Below are 20,705 nucleotides of genomic sequence, written 5' to 3'. Positions count from 1 at the left end.
CTTTGTATATCCATCGTTTCTTTGCACCTCCCAGTTCCTCCGTTTGGGTTTCAGCCGCTGTTTTTTTGCTTTTGGTTGGAAAAGCATGCGCTGGTGTTTTGTCATTTTTTCTCCCCAAAACAATCCATTTTCAAGGTTGTCGCGATGGCCGGTGCTCGTGTGGAAGAGAACTAATGTCTTATCTTTTTTATCAACATGTCTATTTCAGGATTACACTCATGGATTGATCAATTTACTTTTGGCTTTATCATATTTTCTTTGTCATAATTCTTGGTTTTATTTCAGTGTCCTTGTGATCCAAACTGTGCATGCCTTATTCAGGGTATATTTCAGGTGGTGATGACGGTCTTCTTTTATGTTTTAATTATGGTTTTTGTTTTTTTCCGAACTACAAACTGCAAAGCCTTAGACTCTCACTGTGTTACAAATATGAGCGATGCCTTCTTTTGCTTCAAATCACCATCTCTATACTCCTTTGTTGCAGCACATTGAGAGTGTCAGGTTTTTCTCCGCTCCCTTACAGTCGAGTTGAAAAGTCCTGCTCATTGCGGTTGGGAGAATGTACTCCATACGCTCGGAGTACTCTGACAAACCATTGAACTGCACTCATTTGTGCCCAGCTGCTCCTCCACATATAGCTGGTCCAAATCTGGCATGTGATTTAAAAAAGCATCTCTGGAGATAGCACAGACACCTTCAAGGAAAAGCTTCTTCCCAGGGGAGATGTGTGCTATGTCAGCTAAGCTAACGGCTCACAACAAAACTCTTCTGTGTGTTTTAATTTGATCTCATGTCTTTCTCTTTTTCTCTTGTGTTAACTGTCTTTTTTTTTCAAATCGATGTTTTCTGCATTGAATCGAACCACCTTTACTCTCCCCTGGAGGTTTCTCAATAGCATTGGTCACATATGAAGAGAAGAAGAGTGGGATCGCCTTACTATGTTTGTCTCCTACAAAGTCATGTTCCCATACAACTAAACCGCATTCTCAATAACGTTCCAGGGGTATTTTCTCCCGTTGTATTACGGTCAAAGTCTCGCACACAGTTAACGTTGAATATGAAAATATGTTTCCCTCAAAACCAAATTGACAATGTAGTTTCATTGTATGGGAATGTCATTTTTAGGAGAAGGTTTCTGATGCCTGTTTGAGAGCTGAAGATAATGGCTCAAAGTGGTCAAATAAAACAGCGTAGATACTCCAATCGCAAGATTTCCCATTCCCAGTCTTTGACCATTATTTTGATTTTATATAAATGTTCTTCTTTTATATTAATGGATATCAATGGACTTGAGTGTCAGTGTCCCTCACCCACATGCCACACTGCTCCTCTCTCCCTCTGCAAGCATGCCGACGACTGTAACTGTCATAGCCGTAGCAACAGAAATAACCTTTGTAGTTACACCTTAAGAAGAATCACCATAGCTGTGTTGCATACATAGCTTTATAACCATTACCTGTAGTTGTGATGTCAGAGAGGTGTCTCTCTTTTTGCTGGTCCACTTGACCCCAGTAGGGCGCGCTGTTAGCCGGCCCTCAAGGTACAAGACATGAGAAGACCCAAATGGGGGCTGTAAGCCATATGATGATGCAACCTGCGGGTCAAGGAGATGAGGGACATTCACTCTGACTGTCAGAAGATTGGACGTTTCTCTATTCAGAATGGATGTCGCTCCATCTGTCAGCATGTTGGTTGCATCATAACAGCTTCTTAAGCTCGTATGCTTGAATGTATTGGCTCTATCGGCTTAAAACGAGAGGCACGTTAATCCTAAGATCTTGCTCCATTGAGAATGACAAACAAAAAGTACATTTAAGACGGGTACACTGAGGCAAGACTCTTCAGTGTTTTGGTTACGCAACGTAAAATATCCATTAGTAATGCATTAAGTAAACAAAAGATGCTCTCATGCACACTGGATTATTGAAACAGGATTTTCCAACATAGTGCTGCGAGTCAAGATTATGCTGGCAAGTTGGAAATCAGGACAAAGTGTAGATGAGTTTCCACACGATCTGTGTTCCAAAACATGAGCCTTTTCTGCTAAAAACCGCATGTTACAAGCTCTAAGTATGATGCAATCGACTGTACTCACAATGATAAGCACTAATTGTTTCTATATTTGCACTTGTTAGCAGGAAAAGCAGCCTGCAAAATATGGCTTACGGCTGTCAGACCACACACATTCAATACTCAAGGCAAAATCACAGTTGCCATAGAAACTAAGGACCTGCATGAAAACGGGATCTTGTTTTTCCCTCTCAGCACTGTAGACGCCTAATAATTCAATGCACTCTGCTTTAAGAGAAGCACATTGGAGCCGGGAATGGACGTAAGAGTCCGGCACAACAGCACTTTGAAATTCTGACATTCATCTTCTTGTCCATGAGCTAAAATTAGAAAGGGCCGCCTGTCTGCATGATGACTGTGGGGAGATAAACGACCTGCCTGTGTTACCCTTGGCAGGGAATTATCACCCCGAAAAACGAATGATGCCTGATTCAAATGTGCTGTTGTCTCCAGACTTCGGACTTTACGTCTGCTCCCAACTAGCCCACCTCAGGCACAACCTTAGCAAAAAATCCAAACTGATCCATCAAAATAAAACGACAAAACTGTGGTTTGCCCGAGAGGGGTTAGAGAACCCTCATGCTTCTGTATTTCTGCCGAAATGAAGCACAGGTGTTCTTAAAATAAGATATGAATGTTTAGATAAGTGTGCTAACGTTCTGGAAAATGCTGCTTTTGTCTCGAAATGACTGTCTGTCTTCTTCCTCCCTCCCCATTTCTCTTCGTCTCTGCAGCAGTACCCACCTACTGACATCACGGGCCAGCTCAACTTGTCTGACCCGTCTGTCAGCACCGTGGTGTAAAGAGAGGGGAGATGTCGAGGTCCGCTCCCCGAGGAGAGAGGAAACGAGACGAGGGAGAAAAAGGAGAGGAAGAAGTGGACGAGGAGAGGGAGAAGGGAGAAGCCATCTCCTCGTTCCCTTCGCCGCTCAAGTCTGGGCTTTCATTTCATCGCAGGCCGACGGAAGCTTTGGAGGAAGCTTGCTTGCTGAAGAAGTGTCTGAAAAACACTGAACTTGCACCTTTTTTGAAAGTCAGGATTACCTGGCGTTAGATATTTGTAGGGTCCCTGAGCATGCAGAGAAGAACCCATCTGACTCACATATACAATCTTTTCCTTATGTATATTATTAGCAAACTTATTTAACCTTGTTTTTTGTCATTTTGCTCACTCACAGAGATTTACTTAATGTTTGATGTTCAAAGTTCCTGACCCGCTGTATAGGTCTAGCAAGCCAGGTTTAGTTTAGTTAAGTTTAAGGATGAAGTACTTTACTGTACTTTACATATCCCTTTAATTAGGGCTTAGATTCCATAGTGACAGGTTTTCCTAACAGCATATACCGCAATACAAAACGTACTGTACGCTTCAATGGATATCAGTTATTTTTTAATGCAAACTACCTATGTTTTTATCTACACCTTAAAGGTTTTTAGAAGATGTTGCTTTCTTTGAGAAGCACTATTATTGGCACTAATGAGAAGGAACTTGTCTACGAGTGAAGATGAAGGAAGCATGTGAGCGCTTGTATATGAATAAGAGCTTTATGTATCTGAAGGATGAAATTGTTATTTTGAAGGCTATATACCAGATTCTGTAGTTGTTTTCCCCTTTAATCATGTCCTAATCAACCGAATGCATGTTTTTGTGTTCTTCTAAGAACTCAAAGACATCCTGTCAAGCTTAACTGTCATTCAAAGCAAGGTACAAGCTGAATACTCCCTGAGTAATTTGTGATCTGATCAAACAGTTAATTAAGACTGGTGTTCTTACGTTCTGAAACATGTTCTCATTCGTGAGCCATGTTGCTTTTGGGGGCGCCCTCTCTCTTCCTCTCTCCTGCCGCAGCAGTCTTTCTCATTTCTAGTCTCTAAGGGGTTGCATCAAAGGGCCAAGTTTTTTACTTAACCCTCACTCGGTCTTTCATGCGAAACCTCGTCCTGGCGTAACGCCGGACAGTTTTCCACGAATGGAACCCGAGTGAATTCAAAGCAAGGTCTTGGTTAGGCGTAAAAACAGGCCGTTTCCCATTTTCTGGAGCTGAGAAACCACTGCTGTTTGTTGAATCACCTCGTGTCTACTCTCTGGCACTGCATAGCACTTTATGCTGAGGCGTCTCCCAAACTCTCAAATAACGACATCGATTTGCCAAGAAACTACAACAGAGTAACACCAGTCAGACATATTAACTTCTCCACTGTAATTTCTCAAATCCCTTTTTCATTTCACTACAGATACCTTTCTTACAGAGCCTTTAGAAGATTAATAATGACCTTGGAAACAACTACAAAACAGAATTAGGTTTTTCTAACTCGAACCTGGAGTTTGCTTTCTGATCACGTTCTCATTCCGGCCTTTGCATGCTTACGTGTTACAATCAGTGTTTGTTTTTGGATGCGTGTTGTTGCCGTGTACAGTCAGCCGAGCTGTGTCAAGCACTTCCTGTAAATAGATTTGGTGTAGATAGGTTTGAGGAGATTGTACTGCTTGTATTACGACTGCAGCTGAGAATGTCTAGTAACACACGCCAACAACAGTTGTGATTCACTGGCATGAAACATACACACACAAACACATACACACAAACACACACACATACATTGTCACACACACACACCATCACTTGTTTTTCTTACCTTTTCAAGTAATGATCTTGCATTGAATCATCTTGTTTATACAACTGTAAATAAAATATACTTGCATTGCCAAGTCTACCCAATCCTATGATGTTATAGTTATTTAATGTCGCAACAACACTATAAATAGATGTTATATTTAATTAATCCATTTAAAGTATTGTGCACAAATTCAAAGGAATTCTAAGAAATATCACACTCACATTGCATATTAATGATAACTTCAAAAACAAGAAATAAGAAACAAATTAGGGTTGCATTTGAGGAATTAGAACCCAAAAATGACAGCCTTAAATGATTGATGTATTGTCAAAATGATCAATCAATTTGACTTGGAATGACTTGTGGATTACTTCATAACTTGAATTATCAATGTTATACGCATGATGTAATCACATTTCTGTGCTTCTACAACTGCTTCCTTGAGAGTTTAAAAGTAAAGTAAGCACGTAACTGTACTAAGACTTAAAATAATTGGAATATCAAAAAGATATATACAGCTGTTAGTCCCTCTAATGGCTTCTTGTATTGTTTGATTTGGTCTGCCTTTAAACTGTATGTTGACTCCATGAATTCATCTTGTACAAGTACGAGTGTTTTTTTTTTCGACCTGTCCAGCAGGAAGCAGCAGAGAATCATACAGAAAATACTTGGCTTGACACCAAATCAAAACCAGAGTGGATACTGGACATACATTTATCAAGGGGACACAAACCCTCTCCAATAGGCTCATTATTGCGCCTTGCGTCGGGTGAATATGTACGGGGGTCTTTAATTAAATTATGAGTGTGGACAAGATCACGGCTGTATTTGGTAATTAATGACAGACTTTGATAAAGCCGAGGTGGGTTGCAGGGTATTGTCAGGTGAATAATTTGTTCGGGTCCATTGATCTTCTGCTATGATCACAGCTGACACTGTCACACTCTGTCAGAGAGATAAATGTTACTCTGTCCTGCATGTGGATAACAACCTGAGGGTAATTACTGGTTGAACCCTAGGAACACACAGTGGGATTGAAAGTTGAAGTTAGAAAGGATTTTACTTTTTAGGTAATAAACAAACTCTAGTAACATAAGAACATTATACAGTAGACCCTTAAAGTGTGCATCCCTCTTTCAAGTAAGAAAAAGCATTAGCTCTGTTCAAGTATAATGACATATTCCAATAAATGCCAGCTGATAAAGAGATAGCGTGCTAAAGCTGCATTCACATCACACCCAATGTGCTCTTAGCTCACGGCAATGCTCAGTTTGGTTAAGTTCTGTTTCTGTGGTTTCATCATGCTAGCAAGCGCCGCTCTATTCGGTTGGCCTCTGATTGCTTGAGCGTCAAAACGTCAGAAAAAAACAAGGTCAAGTTGAAATGAGTTACACCTCTGAGGCGCTTGGCGACATTTTTTGAGCTGTGGTGAAAAACGCAATTGAGTTGCATTATGGGAAGTACAGTATGCAGGATTTGTTTAACATCACACATTGTGCTTTTCTCGAGGCTAAAAGTCAGGATGTGTAAGTCAACCGTGACTACACTACTATATATGACACGATCTCTCTTATGTAGATCGTCTGAGCTTCCCTTGTTAAAATTGTGGTCTTGCTTTTCTACTTCTCTACTCTGCAGTCTGCATGTTGGGCTTTTCATAAACAAAGAGGCCACTTCATGTTCAGTACATTTGTATAAGACCTGATAAAGCCCAAAATGGAATGATGTCAAACATTTACATGTCTGCTAATTCAAAGTAGCCTATGTTATTTGTACAAAGACTGGATAAATCTATCTGCGATCAGCACCCAAATTGTAGTCATGAGACTTGAGGCAGCAATTCAGCTGTGTTTAAAACATCTATAATAGAAGAGTTTGAGCTGTTGTAATCTATTCTGGCATTTATGTCCCAGAAGATTGACAAAATCAGATGTATTATTGATAGTTACAACATTAGCCTATATTTTTAAGCATCTAGCATATTGCAAAGCATAGGTACAACGATGAAAAATAACTGCAAAAAAAAATAAGTGCAATATTCAGAAGCTCCTTCAAAAAACTCAGTATATATTCTGCTAAATTTAGACTCTGTCAGAACAGGGCTCATCAAAACATAGCTTTTAAAAAAAGTTACATGCACAGATAAAGAAGAAGTGTAGGCCTCAAGTGAAAACTTAATTTCCATGTTTTACTTGGACATTCAAATGAGGGCACTATTTGCAAGTCAGGCTTGAAACTGCACCCATTGACATGCAAATAGTGGACTAACACAACAGCCAGCCCTGCAGCTCCTGAAGTGCAACAAATGTAGACTTCTACCAGGAGAAGCCACCCCTTATTTCCCCATTGCTGTTGGAAGAATTATGATTCATGTGGTAATTAATTGTCTACAACTAGGAAGTGATTAGACTGAAGCCATACAGCTACAGCCTGTGAATGCACAGCACCTTCTCTATCAACTCTAACTATGATAACAACATTTTTCCCTCCATGGCACCAGTAGCCTTGGTGCTGCTTTCATACACTGACTGAGGCGGCACATGGAGGAGGGCTTGACAGCGCAGGAAACATAAATTCCGGTAAGACTTTGTGAAATGTTAAACAGGAGGCAGACAGGCAGCAGATAACGCCGGCAAGTCAACCACAGCTCCCACGTGGCCGCTGTTAAGTCAACTCTCGCATTTCCAGCAGGCGCAGAGAGGAGCTGCGCGGAACACCTTCTGTTCATGGCTCAGCGCTCCGCTCACCCCGCGGTGTCCATCGCGCTGCTGGTGTTCGGACTTGTTGCTATCCTGCTCCTGACTATCCCCATTGAAGACGTCCAGGAGCCGCCGGGGTTCATGGTAAGGTTGGGTATTTCTGGATTCAGGGTATAAGTTGTCGGGGCTAGAGTAACCGAAGCTGTGCCAGGCCAGGGTGCAGAGATGTAAAGAAGGTGTTACTAGCAGAGTCTGTCACATTAGCAGCGGCGGATTTAGTGATTTGGGAGCCCCAGGTCCAGGCAGATGGGTATACTCCAAGATTTTATACTGAAGTAAAAGTATTATTTTCTCAATGATAAAGTCTTGTGTTTACTTCAAGTGAAGGGTGAAAAAGAAGCCATATCAGGGCAATGTACTTTATGTACTTACCATCTGTTCAAGGTGGAACTTAGGGAGTATGCATACTAAAAACTATTTTTGAAGTAAAATGAATAACTTAATAATAAAACACTGCCATAAAAGCAGTATGTAACAACATTACTTTAATTACATTCAATTTGCATTGTTTAATTGTTATATGTTGCCGGTAAAAATCCAAATCAACATTGTAAACAGTAACATCACTCTGTCAGGTAAACGTAGTAGTTCAATATGTTCTGAAGAAGCTCACAGTAAGTAGGTTTGGTTGCATATTGCTTTGAAGCCTTTTGCAATACTTTAGGGCTCATTTGGGTATTTCTGGATCCTCTTTCTGAATCACAATAGTTATTTAAGTTGCGTTGCATATTTTATTTCAAAGTGCTTTGAAGCCTTCGGTGGTTTTGTGGGGTCAATTTGTATTCCTGTTTGTGAATGTACAAGTTCTTGGGATAGAGTAAGCAAAGCTGTGCTGGTCAGGTTGCAGACAGGGAGCACAAAGATGCTGATGGTTGTGGACTCATTAGCAGGGGCGAGTCTAGTGATTTTGGAGCCCCACGCAAACACCATCTTGTTACTTCTCACCAGTTCTCTAACTAGGAGTATTGGTTTTGCCAGAAGAAGAAAAAATACTTCTAAAAGTTGAAGAGGTCAAGAGTGGCCTTATCAGCACAATGCAGTAAAATGTACTAAGCAAGAACATTACTAGAACATTAATATAATTCAGTGTTTTATTTATATCTTATCATAATAAACATTTAGCTGTTGCAGGTCCCTTTCAGTCGGGGGCCCCAGGCAGTTGCTTATCATGCCTAAAGGTAAAGTCTGCCCCATCAGCTCTAAGACTAAGCACAGTACTAGAAATACATACACATGTTTACTTAAGTACTGTCAGTGAATGTCGTTACTTTCAACTCGGTTTAGATTGTCTAGAAGACCAGGTGTAACAATATTTTGATATTTGAATTCTTACAAACCCACAAAAAATGTCCCATAAATGTCATAATTAATGCTCGTGATTAAATAATTAATGGTCTTATCTTGTTTAACTTGTACCCTTTTTTCGTTGTTTCTTCCATGTTCACCTTCTCAGTATGGATCACATTGATTTTTTTACAGTGTTATTTCTAACATAACCTTTGACAATTGTGCAAATGTCATCCAGTTTATGTAAACCCAGCCTCAGGGCTCTGGAGTTCCTCCTAAATGTCTCTGTTGTCATCTTTAAACTTTGTGTGAATGAATGGTTCAAGCCAAAGGCGTTTGCTCTAAAATAACTGGGTTTCCCTTCCATGATTCCTCCGGTAAGGACCACATTTATATTTGACATTTTAATGACAACAGCATGAACCAACCATTATTCTAGTATTAACCTCAACAGCAGTTCTTACGATGGGGGTAAAACAGGAAGTCAGGTGACCTAGTATAAAGGGCGACAGAGTCTGGGTGGGCAGGACGTTGATTTTGATGGATGGGACCCGTGTGAAATCAAAAGCCACTTTTAACTTCCTCTTACTTACACACACACATACACATTACTCACGTGATAAACCTAACAAAAGTCTTCAACTTTTTTTCAATGCAAACCATGACCAAACGTCAGCAGTCTATTGAAGTAACTGGTGCATTAAAATGTGTCTCCAGGGGCTCGTTAACAAAGCGGCATAATTTGAGGATTATGAAGGGAAAACTCGTTCCAGAAGGAACTCTGTGAAATAAAATGTGTCGAGTCTTGCCTACGAAGAGGCCTTCGACAGAGGTGACCTCATGGCTGAAACAGTGATAAACTGTTGGTAGCTTCATTGTCATGAAAGATTTAGGAGACTGCAATATACATTTGGTATGGGAATCAAGCTTTAATAGCTTTGGCATTCAGAGGGGGTTACTCCCCAGGTCAGCTGGAGCCTCTGTTCCCTCTGCTCCCTCCACTCGCTCTATTTTGTGTAACCGTCTAAATATCCCATGGTTCCTTTTTTTTAGTATAATGTAGCCGCCCTTTCACTCGGTATCAATGTGGTGGAACAGTCACAAAACAAGACACAGTGGGGTTTTGCACAACAGTTCCCATAGTTTATCAAATGAAAGGACAAAGCAGATAACAAGGAGCTGCTCTCTGTTTTTGGCAAGTGTTAGAGCGAGTCCTTACAACTCACTGAACAGTGATAATGAGAAAATATTCGGACAAAATTAGGATGGACACTCCCCCTTTCCTGCAATTCACCTGTTTGAAAAGTTGAGTGTTTGAGTGTAGAATTTGCAAGTGTATCTACTTTTGCACGTAGATTCTCGTCTGTGTGTGTGTGTGTGTGTGTGTGTGTGTGTGTGTGTGTGTGTGTGTGTGTGTGTGTGTGTGTGTGTGTGTGTGTGGTTCTGTTATGTCGATCGTCAGCCACATAACTTCCTGCATGGCTGGATTTCTACACATTCAGAGTGTTTGCTCTCAGTTGAGCAGAGATTAAAGTTGCTTGACATTCGACATGGTAATGAAGGTGGTAGCACTGTCAGAGCAACAGAGTTTCCATCACAGTGAGTAGACCATGGTATTTGAGGGAAGATGTAGTGCTAAACAAGTGGGGAAGTCAGTACTATCTTACCAAATGTAAGGAGAAATGACTTGTTTAAAGCCTTAACCCTAACCGCTGATACATGCTGAGACACCTTTTTCTCTTGCATTGTACAGATCAGGCACATCTGAAATTGAACGTATGCTCTCAGGATTACTGGGACAGATCAGAAGCAGGGTGAGGAATAAAGCGCTGCAGATTTCATTGCGGTGACCTGTTCTTTAATATAGGAGTGTTGTAAGAGTTTACGAGTTTCAGATCATGAAGGTTATGGAACTGTATTATGAACTGATATTTGACCTCAATACACAAATAGCGGTCAAGAGCTCTAACACACTTGTTGCAACATGAATTATATTGCCTAACCCTGACAAATTGACTAGATGCAAGACGTGCATTTTATAGGAGACTACTCTTTCTAAGAATGGATATTGCCTTGCTGTGGTCTTATGCAACCCAATAGCAATTTCCTAATCCTCTGAAACAATACAACGTGTAATTTCAGTACTCAAGTCAACCTTAAGTCTCTCCGGTTATGCAAAGATTCTTGTGTTTGTATAGGTGAAGTAGATATGGTATGCATCCATTTCTGTCCAAAATATCCCTCCTAGGGGTTTCTTTGAAGATCAACTTCCCTAGTAAACCTAGGATGCAGCCAAATGGCTTCCAGAGGCCACAATTAAGGGTACACAGCCACCAGCATGAATGTCTTCAGACTCCCCTTCTCAAGGCCTTCAGCACAAATACCTCTCTTGATGTTTCTCTTCTGCCTGTTTCTCTCCGTAGTATGGGATTGTCTTGGATGCTGGATCTTCGCACACAGCTCTGTATATATACAAGTGGCCCGCAGACAAGCTGAATGGAACAGGCGTGGTCACCCAGCACACTGAGTGCCATGTTAAGGGTAAGAATTATCACTTTCTCCACCAAAAATCAAATGGTACCAATACTCCCAACTCGTACACTTGAGAGATGGATCTGAAAAGTTGTAACTCTATGATGAGGGCAGTGTGTGTAGATCAGCTCAGCTTTACAACACATTCCAACCCCAACCAGGATTAGCTAAAAATGTTGCTTTAGATTTATGCTAGCATCTCCGTATTGCCCGCAGAAACCTACATTAAGCTAAAGCCAAACTCATAGCTATAAACGGAAGTAACCAATTTGATTAATGTTTTCATTTTGAATGTTGTACTGACAACTGAACATTTCTGTCCCGCAGAATCACCCCTAATGATGCCATTGTCTGTCTCACTGTCATTAATCTATGGACCGTTTATTTCTTTGGGAATATTGTCACAGTGTAATCTGTTTTGGTTTATAAAGATGCTAAAATGTGCAGATTTTATTACTAGCCATTTACCCTAGTGATTCCCTTTTCACTGGATATACTATAAGAAGCCTACAGCTGGTTCAAAATGCCACCCCGCTGTTTCCTAATTTTTTTTTTCTGTGTGAATCACTTTGGGCTGCATGTTTTATGAAAGATGCAGCAATATAAACAAAGACGAATCATTTATATATGCCGTAGGAGGGGTTCAACACTTTCCGTGCCCAGCGTTTTGCACTAGACTGAAAGAAAAGCTGTATATCTTGCAAAATGTTCTATTATTATGAGGAAAATGCACATAGTTCAAATATACGGAGATGGACGATGACTACAATGAAATTTGGGAGTGGTTTGAAAAGTTTCAATGGACTCCTTTGTTACTGTAATGCCACACTCACTGCTTGTGGAAGTTGCTCAGGTGATCCAACATCACATCATAATAAGGCCAATTAAAGTCGATGGTTCAAGATAAAACATTTAATAGGGCTTTATCTACCATGCATGGTATTTTGAACCCTTACATAACCACGAGTTGAATGTGAATGTTCCTGACTTCTTTTAAACCCTAAACGTGAACTTCTCCTACTCAAAACGCAGGTTTTTGTTGCATATACCTTCTAGTGAAAATATACCAGGAGAGTCATTTTTCTTTTTTATTCCCCAGTGGGTGGGAGGAACTGGAAGAGTGCCAGCTGTTGCCTATAAATGGAAAATGTAATCATATCACAAGTGAAGCCAACGTTTGTTACAGGGCAATCATGAATCAGGAATGAGTCAGAGTTGAGCTCTGTGCTTTGCCACTCCTGTGCTGTCAAAGGGTCTTAAATGTGTCCTGGATAAACAAATGCTTGTTTCACCAATTAGTCATGGACTTGATGTTTCAGCTGTCATCTTCCGTAATTTAAATGTCAATCAGAAGTGAACTTTGAATGTTACATGTCAGGAGTTGTTAACATATGGCCATGCTGTTTTTCCCCTGAAAATCTCTAGTCGTCTGGGTGTGATGTGATTACATCATGATGCACAGAGTCTACAACATCTAACAGAGTAACAAGATTGTGCATGTCGATAATGTGATCAGGTGCCTTATTTTCCTTTTTTTGTCACACAGGTGGAGGCATCTCCAGCTATGCGGGCCAACAGGGAGCAGCAGGGCGGAGCTTAGAGGTATGTCTGGACCAGGCGGTGAAGGACATCCCTAAAGAGAGACACCTGCTCACACCTGTGTACCTTGGCGCCACAGCTGGCATGAGGCTTCTGCAGTGAGTCAGAGTGTTTGTGTGTGTGTATTGTTTCTGTCTGTGTGACCAGAATGTCACTGGCTGTGTTTATTCTGCTTTGTTTCTATTTATTTTTCTCACACCTAGGAATTAATCCTCATGTACGTTCTATACATATCAGACCGTCACATGTTAAGATAGAAGAATCATATTCTGATGGTCATTTAACGTAGATCTCGGCACACGTAATGGGGAGTGTTTTGGCAGGTTTGAAAGTTTTGGTAGGTGAATCAAGTGTTCATTGTTGTAATACTTATTTTGGCCACTAGAGGCAAAGTGCACCACTACCCCATTATGTTTTATTCTAGGTGAATCTTCAATTCTCCTTGAACTCTAACAGAACATACGTTGTGTGTTTGCAAATTATGTTACACCACTGTCATAACTGAGACATAACGTGCAACAAAATGTGGCCGAAATGAGTATTACAACAACAAACAGCTGTTGTTTTTGTTGTTTTGTTATTCAGCAATATTATCCACTTTTTCATTCGTCAAAAACACAGTAGAAATCAAAGACTCATATCATGGATCACCTGTTTTCTCCTAGCTTGCTTCTAAGGGCTTCCGTACCATCCTTTTATACAGTGTGATAATATTTAAACCACATTCATTTACACTACTAGATTCTCAAAACATAATCATTAACCTTATACAATAAACATACACAATCACATTGACAGAGGTCTGAACACACAGGAAAGAGAATGTGTTCTAAACTTAGTGTACTTGCGTATTTTATCTTGTATATCACACATGTGGGAACCAGAGTTGTGTTTCACGCCCTGTTGGTCATTTTTATCTTTTTAAATCAGTTAATACAAACATATAATGCCTTTCCTTTTACACATATGAACTTACCAAACCTTGCTCTGCTTAAAACAGTTCTGCAGCAGTGCAACATTACATGTATTGTTTAATAAGTATAATGTAGAATATCTGTTTGTGCACGAGGTCAACGGTCTTTGCAGGATTGTTACCTTGTCATTATCTTTGTCTTCTTTCCGGTCTTATCAGCAATCTGTTTTGATTTATCGAGGAGGCTTTGTGAATTTTTACAGCTCCTAGTAGGGGTGTTGACAGAGCACTGAGACACTGTCCACATCCCTATGTGTGAGGTTTAAATATATGAGAATATGCATCAAATAAACAGCTGTCCAATCACTCAGCCGGAGGTGCATGTAAGTCATAACATGTTGAAAAGACAAACACACAAAACAAAACCAGGATTTTTACAGTTTTAATGACAAAAACTGTGAAATACAAAAAAAAAACCTTAATTTTAAGAGAGATTTGAAAGGGGAAACAGAGCCGAGGATCTCAGGCTGGATTCAAGATTGTGAGATGTTACTATAATCAGCCCAACCTTTCCTCTTAATTTATCATTTAAATTTGAAAAACAATTTTGGAAATAGCAGCTAACCAGTGCATGAAGAGATGCTGAAATGTGTTTTCTATGAGTTGTCTTGCTGCAGCTCTTTAAACTAATTGAAGTTTGGAGCACTTGTATTGAATGAGACAGGAATGGAGCGAGTTAAAGTAGCGTAAGCCAACCTAGGACGACAGGCTGGGAAAATATCTTAGTCTTTAGATATTCTCCGGTGGGAAAAAAATAAGGTTTTTAAAGATCCAGATTTCAGAACTGGTTTATAATGCAACCGGTCAGAGAAGAAGGTCTTGACGTATTGTAATGAGTATTTCTTATCTGAGTTTAACTGCATAAACATTCAGAGAGCCCGTTTTTTACTCTTTTAAGATGATCTGTATTGAGAATTATCTGTATTGTTTTGTATTGACCAGTTGTGTTGTGTCAAAAGATAAAGGAATCCTCAAAATGAGAGGCAAGACACAGTCTGCCTATTTTATATCTGTGCGCTCTGAACATCCCTTTGCGATCATGACTTGTTGACACTCAAATAACTCCATCTGATGTAGATAAACTAACCTACTTCCTGATGGTAACGATCGGGATGAGCACCCTCAGTACTGGTTGCGGCTCAGCCTTTCGTAAACCGCTGCTCTGAATCATCTCTGTTGATTAATCTGATACAAATAGGTTTGGGGAGTAAAATACGGGACAGAGTATTTAGGTTATTGATAAACATAGGACTTGTTGCATGCAAAAGGATTATTACAGAACAACAGTTGGGCATCGGTTACAGATCAGAAGGTGAAAAGCATGTCCGTGTAGGAGATGTTCACTTTGAAGCCTTGTTGGAGTCTTGTTGGATGGTTGAAATTGTCATCATGCTGGTGCATCTGGTCCTACTGAGACACACATGCCACTGATTTCACCGTGGCCTCACAATGATACTTAAAAGGTAAACCAGCCCTTAAGATCTTTGACAGTTGTATCTCTATAGTTTTTGAGTTCATCAGTGAAACCTGAAGCGTGGGGTGGCAAGGTTTGACCAATAAACTCTCTTGTTTACTCTTAATGACAACCCATGAGAGTCCCTCACACAGCTGTAACTGAAATAAGACATCTTTCTCCCAATAAGGATCTCAAACCCGGAGCTCTCGGACCAGATTCTGCACGAAGTGGGCCACAAAATCCAGTCCTACCCTTTCAGCTACCGGGGGGCCACTATACTCAGCGGGCAAGAGGAGGGGGCGTACGGCTGGGTCACCGTCAACTACCTCTTAGAGAACTTCATCAAGGTACCACAACTCGTATGAAATGTGTTTTATTTTTGTAGTCCCAATTCTTATCCAAATCAACTAAAGACAGTTGTTTAAGCAGTACCTTTTTTGGTTAAAAAAAACATCTAACAATAACCCTTTACAAGTAGTCCTGGATTCAATGTTATTTTGTAAAAGTACAGAAGTATTATCAGCAACATATACAGTTTTTATTCTTTTTTTTCACTATCAAACCCTTCGAAGAAATATGATATAAGCCACACGTATGTTTTCATATTAAAAGGCCCTATTCTGCTCATTTTCAGGTTCCTGTTTTTATTTTGTGTCTATACTGGGACATGTGTCAATGCTTTTATGTTCAAAAAGCTCTTTATTTTTCTCATACTGCCTGTGCTGCAGCACCTCTTTTCACCCTCTGTCTGAAACCAGAGCCCCTAAGAAAAATCACATACAATATGTTGGAGGGCTGGCCAATTAAAGCGCGTGTTACGTAGATATGTCAGTATGTCGTGGAAGTAAACAAAGGAGTCCAATGGAGGCGTTTCAGCTAGGGGGGAGAGAAACACAGGGATTCTAGCCTTTGCAGACCATTTACATGCACGAAAACCTATATAACACACTACAGGAAAGGAGAAACCCCGAAAAGTATAATAAGGGCTTTTAAAAAACTAACTAGTAGGTGTCAGAAAATCCTAGTGCATTAAAAGGTACAACATTTCCCTGCTGTACATGTAGAGGTGTGAAGTTAGGCAAAGTACATGTAAATGTATTTAGTCACATTCCACCACCGACAATCTAACAGTCAAATGATGGTCCATTTTAAATTCACCTTGTGTGCAGCAACAATGGTAAAAGCAGCCTCTATTTCAACAGTTTCTCTTTATGTTGTTTAATAAAAACAACTTCATTTTTGTACTTAATTGTTGCAATGGATATTCCAGCTTCTTTTTAGAGGGTGACTGATGACACCTAGTGGTCTCTGCAGCGGGAATGATTACCCCTATTTCTTCTGATGTTTGTGGTCAACATGTGTATGAAATTGACAGCCTTTCTTAGTATGATCCCCACAAAATATTCTCTTATGCTACTGTTTACTTCACCATTTCCTCTAGTATGGTTTCGTGGGGAGCTGGTTGAGCTCCGGCAGACCCACGGTTGGGGCGCTTGATCTTGGCGGAGCGTCCACCCAGATCACATTTGAGACCCAGGATAATGTGGAGGATAAAAAGGACCTGATGACGCTGCGTCTTTACGGTTATGATTACTCTCTGTACACACACAGCTTCCTGTGCTACGGCAAGGACCAGTTCCTCAAGAGACTCATGGCTCACATCTTGAAGGTAGTGTCACATGGCTTTTACCTGTTGTGCTATTGATTCATCTCAATTGTTTTGGTTAGAGTTGCTGGGTGTTGGAGATATTGCCTGTAGAGATGTCTGCCTTCTCTTAAACATAATGGGAGTAAATGGCACTCAAATAAACAATATTTGATCAGCAATGTCTCCTTCCAGAAATCATTACCCAGTTACTCAAAATAATCTACAGACTTGTTTTGTGAGCAGTTTCATGTAGGAACTGTTCCCAAAAGGGAAGCGGTTCCCACATGAAACTACTCTAGTACTACTGGAGTTTCACTACTGATGGCTGCATTGACATTTGAGACATTGCAAAATTCAATATACTATATTTATTATGTGCATGTGATACACACCGAGAATAAAAATCCCTAATATTTGGTTATAAGATCATTCTGACTGACGGTTACTAAGCAGGACAGTTCAGCAGCATGCTACTTGGAAGGATAAAAAACTGATACTTCCATAATATATTCCAATACTATTTCAATGGTTTTGTCTTTTGTCTTCTCTCAGTCTCAGGGTTACTCTGGGTCCGTCACTCACCCCTGCTATCCTGCAGGCTATTCCAGAACCGAGAAGTTGAACAGTATATTCAAATCTCCGTGTACAGCAAAGTACAATCCCACCTCCTACGACCCCCTGGCCTCTGTCACATTGACGGGCAGCGGACAGTACGAACACTGTCTGGGCAACGTGTCGGAGATCTTCTCCTTCGACAGCTGCCCCTTCTCCCAGTGCTCCTTCGATAAAGTCTTCCAGCCAAACGTCAGCGGCAGCTTCATGGTAAGAGAGGCTGTAGGGAGAAGATGACACTAAGCTGTCATCTTTTTGACATTTCTTGAAACACAGACAGCCAATATTATAAACATAGCCAGAACACAAAACACACAAAAAATAGGACCTTTCATATTGGTCAGCACTTATTGAAATTGTCATATTTTAAATGGAAATCAAAGCTGAAACCAATTTTTTTAAACAGTATTTTTTAAATATATCTGTGTGTTTCTTTCTATTTTATAACAAAAAAGTAAAGAAAACTCCTTATAAATGTATAAAAACTGTATTTGTGAATTCCTCTATTCAGAAATACACTATTTGCAGCAAATAATAAAAATGAAACTACAAAATAAACTGTTTTGTATGAAATAACAAATATACAACAGTATTCAAGTGGAGTACAGGCCTCTCAAATGACACCTGTATTTATAACCCTTTTCCAGCCTCGTTAATGTGTTTTAATTACTGTAACTAAATAGCTGCTTTGAATACAATAACTGCAAGAAATGTGTGACTTTGTACAAACACATCATTTTCAAAGCAGAACAAGTACAATGCCTCGATGTGCCAAGAAAAACCTATAATGCGTCAATATTTCTCCCCTTGGTGAAACATTTTTCGATGTACTATTTGTTGCCCAGTGTGATTTTTGTATTTTTCGCCCTCTTTGTGCATCAGGCGTTCTCTGCTTTCTACTACGCTCACCTCGCGCTGCAGCGTACCACCGGCATCACTGCACACACTCGTTCACAGCTGGAGGACGCGGCCGAAACTCAGTGCGGCATGACTTTCAATCAAGTAATGCTCCTTTCTATTTATGTTCCATTTGTTGTTTCAATTTTTGTCTTGGCATGTATGAATGAATGTGTGTTTAATATCCAAATACCTGAAAAACTACTAATACTTCAATCGAATGAGTGATATTCAACTTTGACTTTCTAGTAAATATATTTTATTCTACAACCTGCTTACACTGTTTTATTTTGTCTTCCAGCTGATGCTTCGTGATCCCAACCAAAAGTCTCGTTTGCAGGACCACTGTGCCGGCTCTGTGTTCGTTAAGACTCTCATGTTGAGAGGATATGGCTTTGATGAGATGTCATTCCCGCATGTTTCCTTCCAGAAGAAAGTGAGAACTTAATCACTATTTTACAAAAAAGTATATCTTCAATACTCATCTGCCTATTTTCCACTAACTTGCTTGCTGGTCTTCCAGGCAGGGGACACCTCGGTGGGCTGGGCTCTGGGCTACATGCTGAGTCTGAGCAGTTTACTGCCTGCAGAGACAGTGGAGCTGAGGAAGGCCCTGACTCCAGGAGCATGGGGCACCCTCATCTTCCTCTCTGTCCTCCTGCTCGTGGGGGTCCTGGTCTTCGTCTTACTCCGGTCTTGTAATGGGAAGAATAAAGGAGGAAGTGACGGCGCCATCTAGATAATATAACGACATAAAGTTCAGTCAGAAAAAGCGAGACAGTAGTAGGTTTTTGTTTGTGTTGGCGCTGTACTCCGACATATTGGATCTGAAATGAAACTATGAGGTTTATGTAAGGGTGATTACATTAATAGATGGGAGCTGTTTCTCATTGCACACGTTGTCCCCCAAGTTTAGGTTAATGCAGCAGGAGAAAAAGGCCCGATTCACAAATTCAAGAGGTTCTAAGGAAATTCAATGACAGGTTTTTAAACCACAGAATGTTTTTCACTTGTCCCCATCGTCCACATAAAGGGCAGGAGACTGCAGGGCTGTGTCTATCCACAAGTGGATACACATTATTACTACAATTCATTGAACTTCACAATTTTTCCTTTCAAATGTAATTTCTTGGAATATAAAGCAAACACAAGGAACAAACATGTAGGCTTAAGTGTATTGTATAGTAGAGGCACTGACATTCATTTTTTGTAGAAGTGTGACTACTATGAAGTGCTGGTTTATTAAGTAACCCCCAGTTTAATATGCAAGCAAACATTATTTAATTATTTTTTAATGTGTATTTAAAAATGTATTTTTTTGAAGGTAGCTGTTTTAATTCACATTGTATCCGGCCCAAGTCAAAAGCATTCTTTTGCATATTAGAAATATCTGTTGACTTAGACAAGTTTTAGTTTCATAAACCTTGTGTTGTTTGGAGGAGGTGGGTAACTGATAGAAAACAACTCTTCAATCTAAAAATGTTTTCTTGATGCCTTCTTTATGATATATAGTAAATCAAACTCATATTTAAACCCTTCCGTGAATTGGAAGGTAAGCTACTTGTTTTGCTTTTAGTGTGCCCACCTCTAATGAATTATAGTAGGAGGAATTTGACAAGAATTTCCTAAATCCTTTTCAAATCCTGTGTGTTGATTTTTATGTATCCGTATATTGTAGGATCTTTCAAATTATTCTTGTGGCATATTATATTTTTGCTAATGGAAACATTTGGATACTCCTGTCGAACATGATGGCAGTTTACTTGATGTGGCTTTTAGCATGTTATGACTATTGCCAGTCCTTACTATCATAGCATTAGCCGTTTTAAATGGATTGTTAATATGATGGCATTGTGAGTTTTGAATTATCATGGCATTATTGGTGTCTGTTTGGTCACATTGTATGTTTTGTCATTTGTTTTACTCGAAATAACAAAATTAATATATTTTTTTCCTTTGTACAACTTGTCTACTGTATTTGGTTCAATCGTCTATGATCGTTCCAGTCTGCTGTGGACTACAACAACCACAATGCATTGCTCTACCAGGATGGCGGGCAGTTCAATAACTTCCGGTATGGTCGTATTTCAGTCAAAATAAAAGTGGGGAGTTTCGCAGTAATGCCATTTTTAATATATTGTGCTGTTTATTCAACTAAGCACATTCAAATATTAGCAATCGGATTCACCATTATGATTATACAATTATAAAATGGAAGGAAAATTGTATTAAAATAGTTTTAGGTTGTTTAAA

General features: G+C 39.9%; 2 protein-coding genes across 11 annotated transcripts in view; both read left to right on the top strand.

Annotated features, from left to right (window-relative positions):
- grin1a (glutamate receptor, ionotropic, N-methyl D-aspartate 1a) overlaps positions 1–4,790 on the top strand; it is a 30,567-nt gene extending 25,777 nt beyond the window's left edge. For all 8 annotated transcript variants that reach the window (XR_010166326.1, XM_063890187.1, XM_063890184.1 and 5 more), the window contains one exon: positions 2,805–4,790. Coding sequence is in view for 7 of the 8 variants with exons in the window: in XM_063890187.1 (XP_063746257.1) it covers positions 2,805–2,873 (69 nt within the window). In the remaining variant the exon portion in view is untranslated. The remainder of the gene's footprint in view (positions 1–2,804) is intronic.
- Positions 4,791–7,016: 2,226 nt separating this feature from the next.
- Positions 7,017–20,416, top strand: entpd2b (ectonucleoside triphosphate diphosphohydrolase 2b). Of its 3 annotated transcripts, none has more exons than XM_063890111.1 (10): positions 7,017–7,268; positions 7,381–7,532; positions 11,159–11,276; positions 12,814–12,964; positions 15,483–15,642; positions 16,737–16,964; positions 17,496–17,765; positions 18,438–18,557; positions 18,754–18,888; positions 18,976–20,416. In XM_063890111.1, the coding sequence occupies exons 2-10, from the start codon at positions 7,416–7,418 to the stop codon at positions 19,189–19,191; spliced, it is 1,515 nt and encodes a 504-aa protein (XP_063746181.1). In that variant the 5' UTR covers positions 7,017–7,268; positions 7,381–7,415; the 3' UTR covers positions 19,192–20,416. The 3 variants fall into 3 exon arrangements, with proteins under 3 accessions (XP_063746181.1, XP_063746179.1, XP_063746180.1); XM_063890109.1 differs by having other exon boundaries at positions 7,018–7,268; positions 7,378–7,532; XM_063890110.1 differs by lacking the exon at positions 7,017–7,268 and having other exon boundaries at positions 7,299–7,532.
- The last annotated feature ends 289 nt before the right edge of the window (positions 20,417–20,705 follow it).

The sequence above is a fragment of the Eleginops maclovinus genome, chromosome 8, assembly GCF_036324505.1.
Source record: "Eleginops maclovinus isolate JMC-PN-2008 ecotype Puerto Natales chromosome 8, JC_Emac_rtc_rv5, whole genome shotgun sequence".
Taxonomy (NCBI): domain Eukaryota; kingdom Metazoa; phylum Chordata; class Actinopteri; order Perciformes; family Eleginopidae; genus Eleginops; species Eleginops maclovinus.
Note: the sequence above shows the minus strand (reverse complement) of the source record. Positions and strands in the feature narration are given on the sequence as shown.

Excerpts from the sequence above, each read along its gene's own strand:
- entpd2b (XM_063890111.1), top strand. The coding sequence starts at position 7,416 with ATGGCTCAGCGCTCCGCTCACCCCGCGGTGTCCATCGCGCTGCTGGTG. Across the intron at positions 12,965-15,482 it reads GCTGGCATGAGGCTTCTGCA|GATCTCAAACCCGGAGCTCT; the intron begins GTGAGTCAGAGT and ends TCTCCCAATAAG. Across the intron at positions 17,766-18,437 it reads ACGTCAGCGGCAGCTTCATG|GCGTTCTCTGCTTTCTACTA; the intron begins GTAAGAGAGGCT and ends TTTGTGCATCAG.